This window comes from Talpa europaea, assembly GCF_964194135.1.
Source record: "Talpa europaea genome assembly, chromosome: 2".
Classification (NCBI taxonomy): Eukaryota; Metazoa; Chordata; class Mammalia; order Eulipotyphla; family Talpidae; genus Talpa; species Talpa europaea.
The window spans coordinates 80,056,282-80,069,413 of record NC_140068.1 but is presented as its reverse complement, the minus strand read 5'-3'; the positions used below and the strand labels follow the sequence as shown (position 1 = coordinate 80,069,413).

Sequence of the window (13,132 nt, the reverse complement as noted above, 5' to 3'; positions counted from 1 at the left end):
CCAGTGAAAAGGGGTTTGGCTCCTTTATTTTGAATTTACATAAGTGGGTTCTTTAAAGATTTATTTATTTATAAAAGCACTGGGTACAGTCAGAAGCACGGGAGGGTGAGTGAATTCACCAGAGCCAGAGCGGGGAGCAGAACAGGCAGAAAGACTGAAGTACACTGCTGAGGGGAGCAGCGGGCGGCAGGAGAGGTCTGCGCGCCATGTGGGACCCTTGCTGGAGGCCGGGGATCTAACTGGCACTGCAGAGGCTGCGGGCAGCTTCATAGCCCAGCACTCAACCGCTGCGCCACCAGGGAGGCTTGTAAGTGGGTTCTTTAAATGTGTGATATGGTTGATGACTTTTGTGTTTGTGGTTGTAATAAAAGTGAAATTCATGGTTTTAAATGCTGTGTTAGAATATAAGTCTACTTACACTTTAAAAGGAAAGTAGAAATAAAATGGTTTTCAGTATGTTATTTCTTTTTTAGTAACTGTTTAAAAGGTGTCTCTGTGGGTTAAATATTTGTAACCAAACAAAATAAAAAGGCCACTATCAAATAGACCTCTAGAGGGCACTACTATCTAATGCCAGAGTTTAAAAGTTTTTATTGTGTAAAACTAAAGAAGTATTACTGTAATGTTGGCTTCATAGAACGTGTTTGGTATTTTCCCTTCCTTCTCAAGTTTTTGGAAGAGTTTGTGAATGGAGCTGGGAGGGAGCATGCTCAGTGAAATAAGCCAGAAAGAAAAAGAAAAATACTGAATGGTCTCACTCATAGCAGGAATTTAGAAAACCTAAATAAAGGGGCCTCCCTGGTGGCGCAAGGGGTTAAGCACAGCACTATGAAGTTATCACAGCCTCTGCAGTGCGAGCTCAGCCAGGGAGATACCCACATGGCGCAGCAGACTCACCTGCTGCTCCTCTCAGCAGTATTTTCAGTCAATCTGCCTGTTCTGTTCCTCACTCTGTCTCTGATGAATCCTTTCACCCCCCACACCTCTGGCCTGTACCCCAATTCTTGTATACATAAATTAATAAATCTTTTTAAAAAGAACCTAAATAAGTAATCAGGAAAAAGACTAATTATAATAAAGTAAAAATCAAAATCAACAGGCAACTATAAACCAGAAACACACTACAGAGTGGGAGAACGGAGTAGGATCAAAACAAGGGGGGGGAGGTGGGAATTTTATGGGGATGATAACCAAGATGAAAATGCACACATTGCACAAAAATGAAAAATAATGTAAAAAATATATAAAATAAAAATTAAAAAACTAAAGAAATATTAGCTCTGGAACAGAGTTAATATAGCATTGAGGGTTTATCCTTTTATTTTGCAAATGAAACAACTGACGTTCAGAAAGAGCAAATGCCTTGCCCAACATCAAATACTAGTCTCCTGACAAAGCACATGGTTTAGAATCCAGCCTCCTGACACTTAAGCACATGATTCTTCATGAAATCGGACACCAGACTATTCTACGGGTTTTTGGCAACAAGAAACTCAGGTTTGCCCAGCTACTGAGATGTGTACTTGTAGTTGCTGCAAGTCGCTGAGTCGCTGTGGGGAGGGAGTGTTGAATAGAGAAGGAGGACCTGCTTGGGAGTAAAAGCACCATAGGGCCAGCACAGACCAGAGACTGGACCCGGTCACATCCGACTTCCCTGCACCCCAAACCTCTCCCCATCGACAGACTGGGCTTGAAACCAGTGCCACCTCTCAGGATGCTCTGGTAGAGTTCCTTCTTAAAGCCATTGGATGTGGGGTTTACAGTGACTTGCAACCCAGAGTCCTGAATATGCCAAGCTTCTTACTTGGCAAGAAGGCCAATAATATTCAGAACACTTAGTTTTATTTTGGAAAAGGGAGAAAGAAGGAAGTTTCTAGGAAACTCACCAGACTGTGTTTGGGAGGTGATAACTAAGGATATAAAAACAAGAGGAACTTCTTGTGTTTTACTAATTTCCCCCAGAAATGTATTTCGTTTTATCAGTATAATTGTTTTCCCTCTGCTGACTCCTTCACTGACTTCTTAGAAGGGTAAATTATTACTTTTTTTTTTTTTAAAAAGATTTATTTATTTAAGCATATATAAGAACTGGAGTACAGGCCAGAGGTGTGGGACGGTGATAGGATTCACCATAGAGTGGAGAACAGAACAGGCGTATTGACTGAAATACACTGCTGAGGGGAGCAGTGGGTGAGGAAGGCTAAATACAGGTTATGTCACCTTTAATACAGTAGTGTCCTGACATTCTAGAGGCAAAGGGTAGGAATAAACACAGCTTGCCTAACAGTTTTGTCACCTGATTCCCACCTGATAGCAACTCTGCAAAATATTCTCATGTCCTTTGCACAGGTGAAGTAAGACAAAGCATTTACAACGCAAAGTCACTAGCCAGTATGTATAAACATCAGGATTTCAACTCAAGTCTATGCTCCTTCTTTTATACAAGAAATATTTGTAACCCCCCAAACCCAGTCTTGACAAATCTAGTAACTTCAGAACACAATCCTTTTGATTGATATTAGTTGTCAAGCTGCTTTCATTAAAATGACATGATTAAGACATCATGTATTCAAAAGCATTAAGCTATTCAACACATACACCACAGGTAGAGAGCTAATTTTTGCTCAGAAAATTTCCTTTTCTTCTACCTTCTAAATCCTTTTTTACCCACTTTTTTGGGTTTGAGGTGTAAGTGTGTATGTACAATGCACTCATCTTAGGAGCACAGCTCAGTGACAGTCATCACTCAGGTTAAAATACAGAATGCCTAGCATTTAGAAATTTTTTCAAATGTCTTTCCATTTGATACTCATCCACTCTCACCCAGAGGGCAGCATGAGTGGACATGGATAATGATCACTTACTTTTGTCTTTTCTGAAATTTGTTACTAGAACCACAGAGTATATGTTCTTTACTCCTTCAACCTGACACTATCCATCCATGTTGTCTTTAACAGTTCTTTTCTATCCTCTATTATAGTCCACGCTCTTCTCTTAACACATCTTGCGTATTTAGCTTTGGAATGTTTCATTTCATAGGACATTAGGTGTGAAAGAGGCTTTAAGGATTATTCTGCCTATTTCGGCCTCCACTTGCCAAGAAAATGCAAATTGTCCAAAGAGTATATCTTCCCAGGCAACATCACCCAGAATGTCTTCTCATTTCCAGTCACACCTCATCAGATTCCTTCTAATTTGCATTTTCTAAAAATCACTTGGCGAGTATTTTCAGAAGCGTTTATAGGGAATGCTAAATATTTACACAGAAGCATAATGGAGAAGAGAGAGCAGCTGGTAGGACTCATTAGCTTATCTTCTAGGAAAGAGGGGAAAGCCTTAACCTAAATGGAAAGCTTATTAGCAGCACCTCTGAAGGCCTTGCAATTCGAGCAGCCTGTCTGGAAAGGGTCCCTCAGCTAGCAGAGCTTTGTGACCTGACCTCAGCCACACTTCTCATGGGGCCTCCCCCCATGTCTAGCACTCCCAGCTGCATGATGAACACTTCTTTTCTCTCCGCAAGGTTAGAGGTCCCCAGAAACTCCTCAGAGACATGGCCTCACCTGCACCACATCCTGGATGTCCACATGTGTCTTGGCTAATTTTTGTGGTTTAGATGGAGATGGCTGAAGTGAGCTCCCTCCATTTCTCAGAAGTAAGCCAGGTGGCAGAGCAGGGACAGGCTGAGGTCAGGAGGAAATCTACTCATCCATGAGACTTGATGGGCAGGAAACTAGACTTGAGTTAGAAATCAGCCAAGCAGCAGCCAGCTGATTTGTGTTCTAAGCAAGGGTCTAAGAGTCTGCTCTCAGCCACACTACTTCCAGCAAGGAGAAAGCCCTGTTCATTTGGCTCACTATAGTTCCATTGCTAAACCTCCGGCCTCTCAGCTCAGCGTTCAAGCTCATGAAAGGTGGCGTTTGCTCTGTCATGGAGATAGTGGCATTACCTAGTTTTCAGTAAGAGAAACCTAGAGACAACACAGCAAAAAAAAAGTGTCATTAGCAGCTTGAAGTTCATTTATTTCTAACTTAGATTCAGTGTGGCCCACAGAGCATCAGCATTACCTGGAAGCTTGTTAGAAATGCAGAAACAGGGGCCACCCCAGATGCACTAAGTCCAAAAGTTCACTTCAATAAGTACCCTAGTTTGATAAGCACCACTGTAAGATCATTCAGATGAAGTCAGAGCTCTAGAAGAGGTGAACTTCCCAGATGAAGATGTAATTACATGAACTTGGGGGTGGAGGGAGGTAGGAGAGGGACGTTAATCCAAAGACATGGACTGCAAGCTCTTCAGGACTTGTGGGCTCAATCTAAGTCTTGCCAGTGTAGATCAGTGTTGTGCCCAAGATCAGCAGACTCGGCGAGCATAGCCTCCAAGAATCCAAAGACAGCTGATGTAAATGCAAAACGGAGTTTATTACTGGCTCAAGTCCAGGCCCTCGACATGCACCGATGCAACGGCAGAGGTCGAGAGCCCCGAACAGAGGAAGCAGGGGTATCTTATAGGGTCATGAGTGGCGCGAATTTTGAAAGAAGCTGGCAATTACTCACTGGCTACTACAAAGGCATTTTGGCGCACGGTTACAGTTTCAAACTGATTGGACGGTTAGAGATGCTGTCCCATTTATGGATAGGACTGCCCTCATTGGCGGCTGGGGTGGTCTGCTTTTTCGTCACCAAGTGGAGTGAGGGTTGTGACTGCTGAAACTATCTCCGGAATGCGGCTGGACAAGGACTAACATATCAAGGTGGAGGATATACAAAATGGCGAAACCTCGGCTAAGCTTGGTTCCACATTGTGTGTGCACACAGCAACTTACTCAGGACCTACCACGTGAGCACTGACTTGGCACAGCAGTAGTTTGCAGGAAAAGTAAAATCTACAGTGAGTGATCATTTCAGTCCCACATCAAAGCCCTCCCTTCCCAACAGGCATGTCGGTTACTAAGAGAGGAAGTATCTGTTTTCAAACTGTGCTTCTTTCTAAAAACATCTGAGGATCCCGAAGAGAAACAATTTCATGCACTATCTGGGCTAATTTAAAAAAAAAACAAAAACACAACACAACATATTGCCATCCTAGTGTAGTTGTAGAACTCACACATTCAGGTTTTCAGAATGCTAATTCCATTTTATTTCCTCACACCACAGTTCATCTGCCCTTTTACATTCTGATATACACAACATATTGCAAATGAAAAGCAGGCATTTCCATTAATCCTCTGAAATGCTGTATGAAATATAACAAAACCTAGTTTTTATACATAAAGAAGCTTAGCTGAAACAGCTTTGTCAAAATCTCTTGAACTTAGCATTACAATTTAAATATGCCTGTAAAGATTTGCATAATCTATACATAGTTATTTCAGAAGCAGTTAAGACGTAACTGAAAAATAACATCAACAAAAAGCTTTAACAATTAAGGAAACTTAAATTATTTACAATTCAACATTTAGGGTCCTGATTCACATAACTTAGTGTATATATCATGATTTATTTGGGTTTCATAAGCAGCTGTAGAATATTCTTAGGTAAAACGTAGAGTAAATGGCTTCAGAAAAATGTGTATGAATATGCTTACTGGAAACTTGAAAGAAAGAACAGAAACCTAAGCAACTGCATTTGATTTGAAAATTTAAGTTTACAGAATAAACAGGGGCCACAAGAGAAGAGGTGGTGCCATTTTTGACAATATTCTTGATACGTACGGGAAGAAAAGTGATTCTTCCCCTCATTTTCTTTGTAAATAATTCTTTCCCTTTTTTTAATTAAAAAAAAAAATCACTACATGTGAACTTGGTGGTAACTGCCCTTATTCCTACAGAGTTATTTTTAAACTTATGCCTGGATCTGCAAATCTAAACAAAGAACAAAAGTACCTTTTATAACAGCCGTCAGTTCGGTGGGTTTCACTTGGTGCCGCACGCTTTAGCAGCTATTCTGATTACCAGAAAAACATCATAGATAAGGTGCCAGAAATCCAAGATTACCCTTGAAACACTTCAGTGGATTCGTAGTGATTTTATGTATACAACAAAGGAGATGACTCAAAGAAAATTAACAAACTTTTTAAAGTGAAGTGATAAATTTCAGGAAATCAGGTCCCAGGTAACGTCTTAAAAAATTTTTACAGTAAACGTTTTAAACTCTGGAATGCAGGTATAGTACAATTACCAGCACGCTACATTTAGAAAACTGCTTTGACAGTAGTTTTTCCAGAGTAGGAATTGAAAAATGTACAAGCCAGTTCACAATGACTTTAGATACAATGTTATTAAAATACATTGTTAATCATAAAAATACTTTACTATGTACACTGTATAAACTCTAGATTTACCTACTGAAGGCAGCCTTTAAATCCAGGTCTGGTGGACTGGCGCAAAAACACTGAGTTCTATTGTTTGGTCTTCATACCGACACATGGGCGGGAGGTCCACAGGGTGGGTTCTACAACACACAGCAATGTACTTCTCCTTCTGCAGGACAGCTAGTTGGAAGAGTCAGTTTTACTTTCACTGTATTTTCCTTTCCTAAATGCTGGTCCAAGTAACTCTGGGCATTCACATAATTCATTTGCAATTTGGTTACACTTGAAAATAAGGCTATAGTTCATTTCATCGGTTATCACACTGTCTTGCTTGTAGTCAGGATGGCTTGCGATAAACTCCCGCATCCACCTGGCAACTGTCATTAGCTCTCCTAAAGAAAAAAGAAGACACATAAGTTAATAATAGAAGTGTTTCATAAACACAATCTTGAAGAAAAATCAGTATGACCTGTTTATGTAGCTGCACGTTTCCCAGTATTTGACGTCTTACTCCTGAGGTAAGAATTTTAGGGTGGGGACAGGCAACTGCATCAAGCTATGGTGGCTGTTAGATGCTCCCCAAACACCACACTGCCAGCTCTTGAGAAAAGGGAGACAGCACATGTACCAGAGCCTGTGTCCTCCCGTCTAGCTAGAAGGCTAAGATCACATAAGCCAGAGTCATAAGACTACCTCAGGGAGAGTAGGTCCTCAATTTCCCACAGTCAACCTTGATCAAAGAGGTGGAGAGAGTAAAGAACAGTAAGCAGAGTAAATGGAGAGAGAAACTGGAAGACATATCATTTGAGGGAGTTATTGCTTGTGTCTCCAGAAAGGTTCCAGATTCCTAAAGAGAAATACAGATGCCACAAGCACCAAGACTGCTGCACCCCTTGACCAGGCACTTGTCAGACAACATCAGCGTTGTGCCCTCTAAGTGGACAAAGAAGGAGGCTCCTCGGATGTCCACTGTATGGACACAGGCTGAAAAACCATACATCTTAGGTGTGCTGCTTGTTGAACCTATCATTACTTAGCTGTATAAAAAGAGCCATGATGTTCAATGAACACAGCTGGATATATGATGATTAGGCCATCCAGATACCATCATCTAAGATGCCATCGACATGAAGATGTACCACTGTCCCCAAGAATTGGTACGAACAAAATACTGCTAATCAAATGGACTGTCAAATATTAGGAGGTGTATCCAACTGCAGAGGTGTCATAATGTGGAAAGGTGAGCACTGATAAAAATGTGGCATACTTGAAAAAGATTACTTTAAGAAACAATACTGTAAGATTGGGAGGTTCTACCTATATTATGCGATTTCAAAAAGAGACAGAAAAGCAGAAAACACCACACCTGATGCTCTCTTCTTAATGAGCTTCAGGTAGTTCAGAATACTACATCTGGTGTCGACATCCACTTCCATGTTTTCCAGGTAGGAGTTCAGGATTGGGATCAGTCCAGGAAACACCCCTTCCTACAAGAAGCAGGACATGTGGTTACGCCCTGCCTATGGATGTAAGCTGTGGGGTGTGCTATGGGGGCCCTACCTTCCCGTTGATGATGGTGTCTATGCTCATCAGTGTGTACTCTTCTGCTGCCAGCTCCGTGCTGTTCCGGGGTGGGCCACAGCCATCCACCACAGCGTTGCCACCTGCCAGGGCAGAGAGCAGGGGTCTTTAGTGGCCTGTCAGAGGCTCAGGGGACCCTAGAAATTCAAGAAAATGTAGTACCTTTGCAAATATCCTTCCTGAAATAAAACATTCCCCGCAAGACAGCATCTCGTTTCTGAGCTACCTTCATGTTTTCATCAACCTAAGGAAGAAAAACAATCACTACTAAGTCAAAACATTCTTCACCAAACACATAAGTTTAGATCCTTCCTGGCTACTGCAATTAGGGTGCACTCCGAGAGTGACTCAGCTCTCCCCTCCATGCTTTCTAGTTGCAAGAACAGACTTTTTGCATTTATGTGGGGTCTGTGTCACTCATAGATTGCTATGTGCTTTTTAACAACGATTAGGGAATTCTGAGAAGTTTACCTTAAAAAACAAAGCAAAAACTTATATTCATGTAGGCAATCTGCAATTCAAATCACCTTTGTGAGTGAACCCAGGCAAGTGGTTTGCCCCTGGCATAGCACAGTGACTTACTCAAAGTCCCAGGTCAACCAGAGCAGAGAGTCAAGTTCTCCTGACTTCGGGTGCAGCATCCTGTCCTCCCTACCACTGGGGTCTTGGTATCTCATTTTGCTTATAAAAAGGAAAAAGTCGGCAGGTTGTCAGATCTGGAATAAGGTTGGCCCTCCAAGCACAGAAGGTCACCGATCCTGTCAGCCTACCTGGTGGCTCTGGCCAGGTCAACTAATTCACAGGTCAAAAAAACTAATCTTTGTGAATTCTCCATTTTCCCAAGGACTTTCTCCCTCCTGCTACCACCCCACATATCCCAATCCTTTGACCCTCTCCCCCTGCCCGCTCTCCCTCAAACTGTGAAACCATACATTCAGTTGGTGGATCCTTAACATGAACAGGCAGCATACAGGATGAGTCTTCTTTTTTTCAAATCCATTCAGCCACTCGGTCTTTTGACTAGAGAATATGTCTATTTACATAGCACAGTGACTGACTGAATTGGAGAATCCAGTCCATTTACATTTAAAGCCATTATTGATAGGTATGTATCGCTGCCATTTTGTTTATTTTCTTTTGTTAATTTTCAATTTGTTCTTGTAGTTCCTTTTTGTTCCTTTGTTTATACTTGCAATCTTATAGTTTGACATCTTTCTTCAGTGTTATATTGAGATACTGCTAGTGTGTTTCTAATATGTTTTTTGCTTTATGGTTACCTGGACGTTCGCATATAACAAACAGCCTATATATTTAACAGTCTGTTTTAAGTTAGCAGCAACTTAATTTTGAACTCATAAAGCTCCACATTTTTGCTTTCCACCTTCCCCCCCCACCACCATGTTTTATGTCTTTGGTGTCACTTTCAATATATATTTTTTAAATGTATCCCTTAGCTAATTATTGTAGTTTTAACTAGTATTCCTACAGTGATGCCCATGTGTCACGCTGTTTTTGTCTTTCAAAATATTCATTTGCTTTATAAGTGTCTCACTGAGGATAATATAATCTATAGGCCCAACTGGGGCCCTCTCTTTAAATCTATTAAAAGTTTTCAATTTCTATTGATTTTCAGATAGCTATTCATATACTTGCAAACAAAGGTTTAGACAAGGATTCTCCCTTAGAGGAGCTGATCTCCCCCAGTAGATAAACCCATATGGGCAACTTGGGTTATCTTTGTTATTTTTGGTCTGAATCTAGCAAGCAGAGACAGGCTGCTGGCTAGGCTTCCTTTCAGGGTGTTTGGGTGGGACCAGGCTGGAGACCCCATTTATGCAGGGAGTAGGGAGTGAGGTATCTTGGGAGCAGATGCTGGGCTAGCCAGATTTATTCCTTCTTCCACGCTCACTGTGTCACAGGCATGCTCTGCTTCTCCTTTTCTCTGGCCCTAAACCTCAGCAAACGTCTCTTTCTGCCTAGCAGCTTTTCCTGGTCACTCTGTGCCAGGAGACTCACTGGCCCAGGAAACAAAGGCCTCTACTTAGCCACTGCCCCAGGCCCCACAGCTTTGCTCCCTCAAGACTGAAACTCTTTCAAGCCTCTGCCGGGAAAGTTCATTTTCTGGTTTGTGTTGGGATGGGGCTAATTAATTCAAATTTGTTTTCTGATCATTCAATGCCATCTACGTTCTCTACAAACACCTCCACTTTAGTTCCATTTTTAACTCCTCCCATCCTAGTTTTAATATTGTAATCAAAATGGGATTTCTGAGAGAAAAAAAATCAGTTTGTGGATCTCACTCCAGCTATCACCTTGAATTGAAAACCTCTGGAAATAAAGTGGGTTTTTCAAACGCAATTCTGAATCGCTTTTAAATTGGCTGAGTAAGTAGCTGCGGTTAGCACCCATCCCCCACTAGGAATCCACCAACACAATACCAAAACCTATAGTATAAACTTAGATTTAGAAAGAAAAAATAGGGTGGAAGGAACTTTAGAGTGAACAATTCTAAACGAGGTCAGATATTGAAATATATATAAATGAACAAATACATCCACAGATAATCTATATCTGTGGATGTATTTGTTCATTTATATATATAACATCAGTTTAGTGAAACACATTCCTACCTTTGACAGTGGAATGAGAAAATCCAACTTGTACGAAAGGATCACTCTGGTAAGCAGCACCACAAACACCACATACGCAGAGTTCTCAAAATCTGTTAGCTGAACCTACACAGAAGCCGAGAGAAGTTACTACAGACCAATCACAGAAACCTGACCTTTCCTGACAGGTCCCTCCCAAGTCACCTCTTATACCTCCACTATCTATTCTCAGTAATCAGTCCTCCGTAGCTTTGTATCTTGCTTTTAACATGTACAACTTGTTTTATATTGCCTTTTAATTACTCCAAGAGCCTCTGATAAGAGCTTCAGAAGTCTGATGGGCAATGGGAGGATGGCTGTTTTGGGTCAGTTCAAGTCCATGTGTGTGTCTTACCTCCATGGGTCGAAATTCTACTCTCCACCCAATATCTGAGTTTGGAGGAGGGGGCTTGAATCTCATTGTCTGCCAATTTGTAGACTGAATATTCTATAAGACAAAAGCAGAGAACAAAACCAACTTTCCACATGTTCAGGTAAATAGTGGGATGATCTGATATTTAATAGAAGACTATTCAATGTCCATATCAAATACTTTTCAACTTATAAATATAAAAAAGGTACAAGGTAACATTTACCTGGTATGTGACCTGCTAGAAAAACAGCAGCAAATGTTTAACAGAAACAGCGTGACACATGGGTATCACTGAAATGACTAGTCATTTTAGGTTTTGTGCAGCATGCTTGCATTTTGTGCAAAAAAGAGGAAAACACTGAAAAAAATCAGAACTTGAGATATAACCACTAAGAATCATAAAATAAGGGTACTTTAAACCAATTTAAAATTTTTCTTAGTTCTTTACTGCACTGGGTAATGAAAGGCATGTGAGATTATAAGATTCCCAACGTCACTAATTCCTTGCAGATACATAAAGCTGCCTCCATCTTGGCATTTAAAACATGTTTAAATGCATTTAAAACCAAGAAGTTGCCTACCTCAAAATGATCAGACTCGTTGGCATCATCAAGGTGTATTTTCTCTTCAAACAGAGTCAGCGGGTCTCTAATAAAGAGATGAGCAACATGCTGGGCCAGGAGATGATCAATGCCTGTGAAGAGAGGCCATGCGGGAGACTCACTCCAAAACTCAACACTCCACTGGCTTAGAAGCCCAGGAAGTTTGAAGAAAGAGTATCTACAAGGCTTAGAAATGGCTGGCTTATTCCCTGTTTTCATGTGGACCAGGATTTAGTCCTGTGGACACTGGGGAAGTGTCAAAAGTTTTACTGGTTACTTACACAACGCCTGCTGGGACTGGTGTGGACCTAGATACACACCTCCAAAGTAAGTTCCCTTTGCTAAAAGTCAAGAAAATCTCACAAGTATTTGTAACTTGAAACTTTAGGAACAAGCAGCCTCATTAGAAAAGTTAGAGACTTCACACTAAAAACAGAAACCAGACCAGATGTCAGCAAAAAAGTTTAAAGGAGCTTTGAAGAACTAAAGGTGTATAATCAAACCTAGAAAAAAGGAACAAATTCTTACCTTCCTGCAACAGCTGTTCATAGATTTCTTTATCAATCGTTAGGTCAATGTCATTATAATTCTCACCACACTTAGATAAATAACTGTCTATTGAATCATATCGGGATTTACTAATCCTATAGTTATTGTTCTTCAGCGGCTAAAATTGAAAAAAAAAAAAAGCCACATTAAATGATCTGGAAACAAACACCCACATAGCTATGTTAAAATGCTAAATATTTTATATATGGTAACTAGAGAAGAATATTCAATCTTAACATAAGAGCCTAAAAAAAGAAAAAAAGGTTAACCCTGAAAAGCATCATTAGGGAAAATTATATTACAATATCTAGAGGCAATTTAAGTAGGTTTTTCTCTGGTATAAGTTAAGGTGGTTTACTCATTTTTTTTTTTTTTTTAGCATATCACTTTCATCCTTGCTAAATTAGGAAAATAAATGCCAAAATAAAATGAGGGTATCAAATAACCTATCCTTTAAAGTTTATTTCATTATTTAAAGCTGAACGCATGTTCAACAATTTAGGAATAATTACATAAAGACCAGAGCAGTGGTAGGACAGCATTACTCATCAACATTAACAGCCATCAACATTAACTTCCAAACTATAAGAAAATGGTACTACTAATTTTAGAAGTTAACACAAATACAGATGTCAAAAAATGATAAAAGTTAACTCCCACCCAAACCAAATCACATTTCCATATATTCTCCCTGAAACAAACACTGTGAAACCAGAGGCCAGAAATAAAGACAGGTTTATGTGAATTTCTTTTCATGTATGATTGATCTACTCAGGATAAAAATTTAAGAGAGACTTCAAAATTGCAAGTAGTCAAAATAACCCCGTTTTACCTTCTTGATTTAAAAAGGCTAGTAAGGAAAGTTATTCCCACCTCCAGTCCTCTCTCCTCTCGAGTTCTATCATCAACAGATGCAGAAATCACTCCCCAGCGACAATCAATGTCTGACACGTAGCCTCGGTAAAAAGGAGATGCAGCACTCAAAGCCATCTAGAAACAAACACAAGTCAGCACCTTCAGCACTTACATGTTGAAAAAAGCTGCATGCAATTCTTTCTTTCTTTCAAGAA

The 13,132-nt window shown here is 40.4% G+C and overlaps 1 protein-coding gene across 2 annotated transcripts in view; it reads right to left on the bottom strand.

Moving 5' to 3' along the window:
• Positions 1-6,489: 6,489 nt before the first annotated feature.
• Positions 6,490-13,132, bottom strand: part of GCLC (glutamate-cysteine ligase catalytic subunit) — a gene marked incomplete at both ends in the record, with an annotated part of 36,877 nt that continues 30,234 nt past the window's right edge. For both annotated transcript variants that reach the window (XM_084228064.1, XM_084228065.1), the window contains 9 exons: positions 6,490-6,701; positions 7,676-7,796; positions 7,870-7,973; positions 8,053-8,134; positions 10,521-10,625; positions 10,894-10,986; positions 11,493-11,605; positions 12,042-12,180; positions 12,936-13,052. In XM_084228064.1, coding sequence (XP_084084190.1) covers positions 6,490-6,701; positions 7,676-7,796; positions 7,870-7,973; positions 8,053-8,134; positions 10,521-10,625; positions 10,894-10,986; positions 11,493-11,605; positions 12,042-12,180; positions 12,936-13,052 — 1,086 coding nt within the window. The remainder of the gene's footprint in view (positions 6,702-7,675; positions 7,797-7,869; positions 7,974-8,052; positions 8,135-10,520; positions 10,626-10,893; positions 10,987-11,492; positions 11,606-12,041; positions 12,181-12,935; positions 13,053-13,132) is intronic.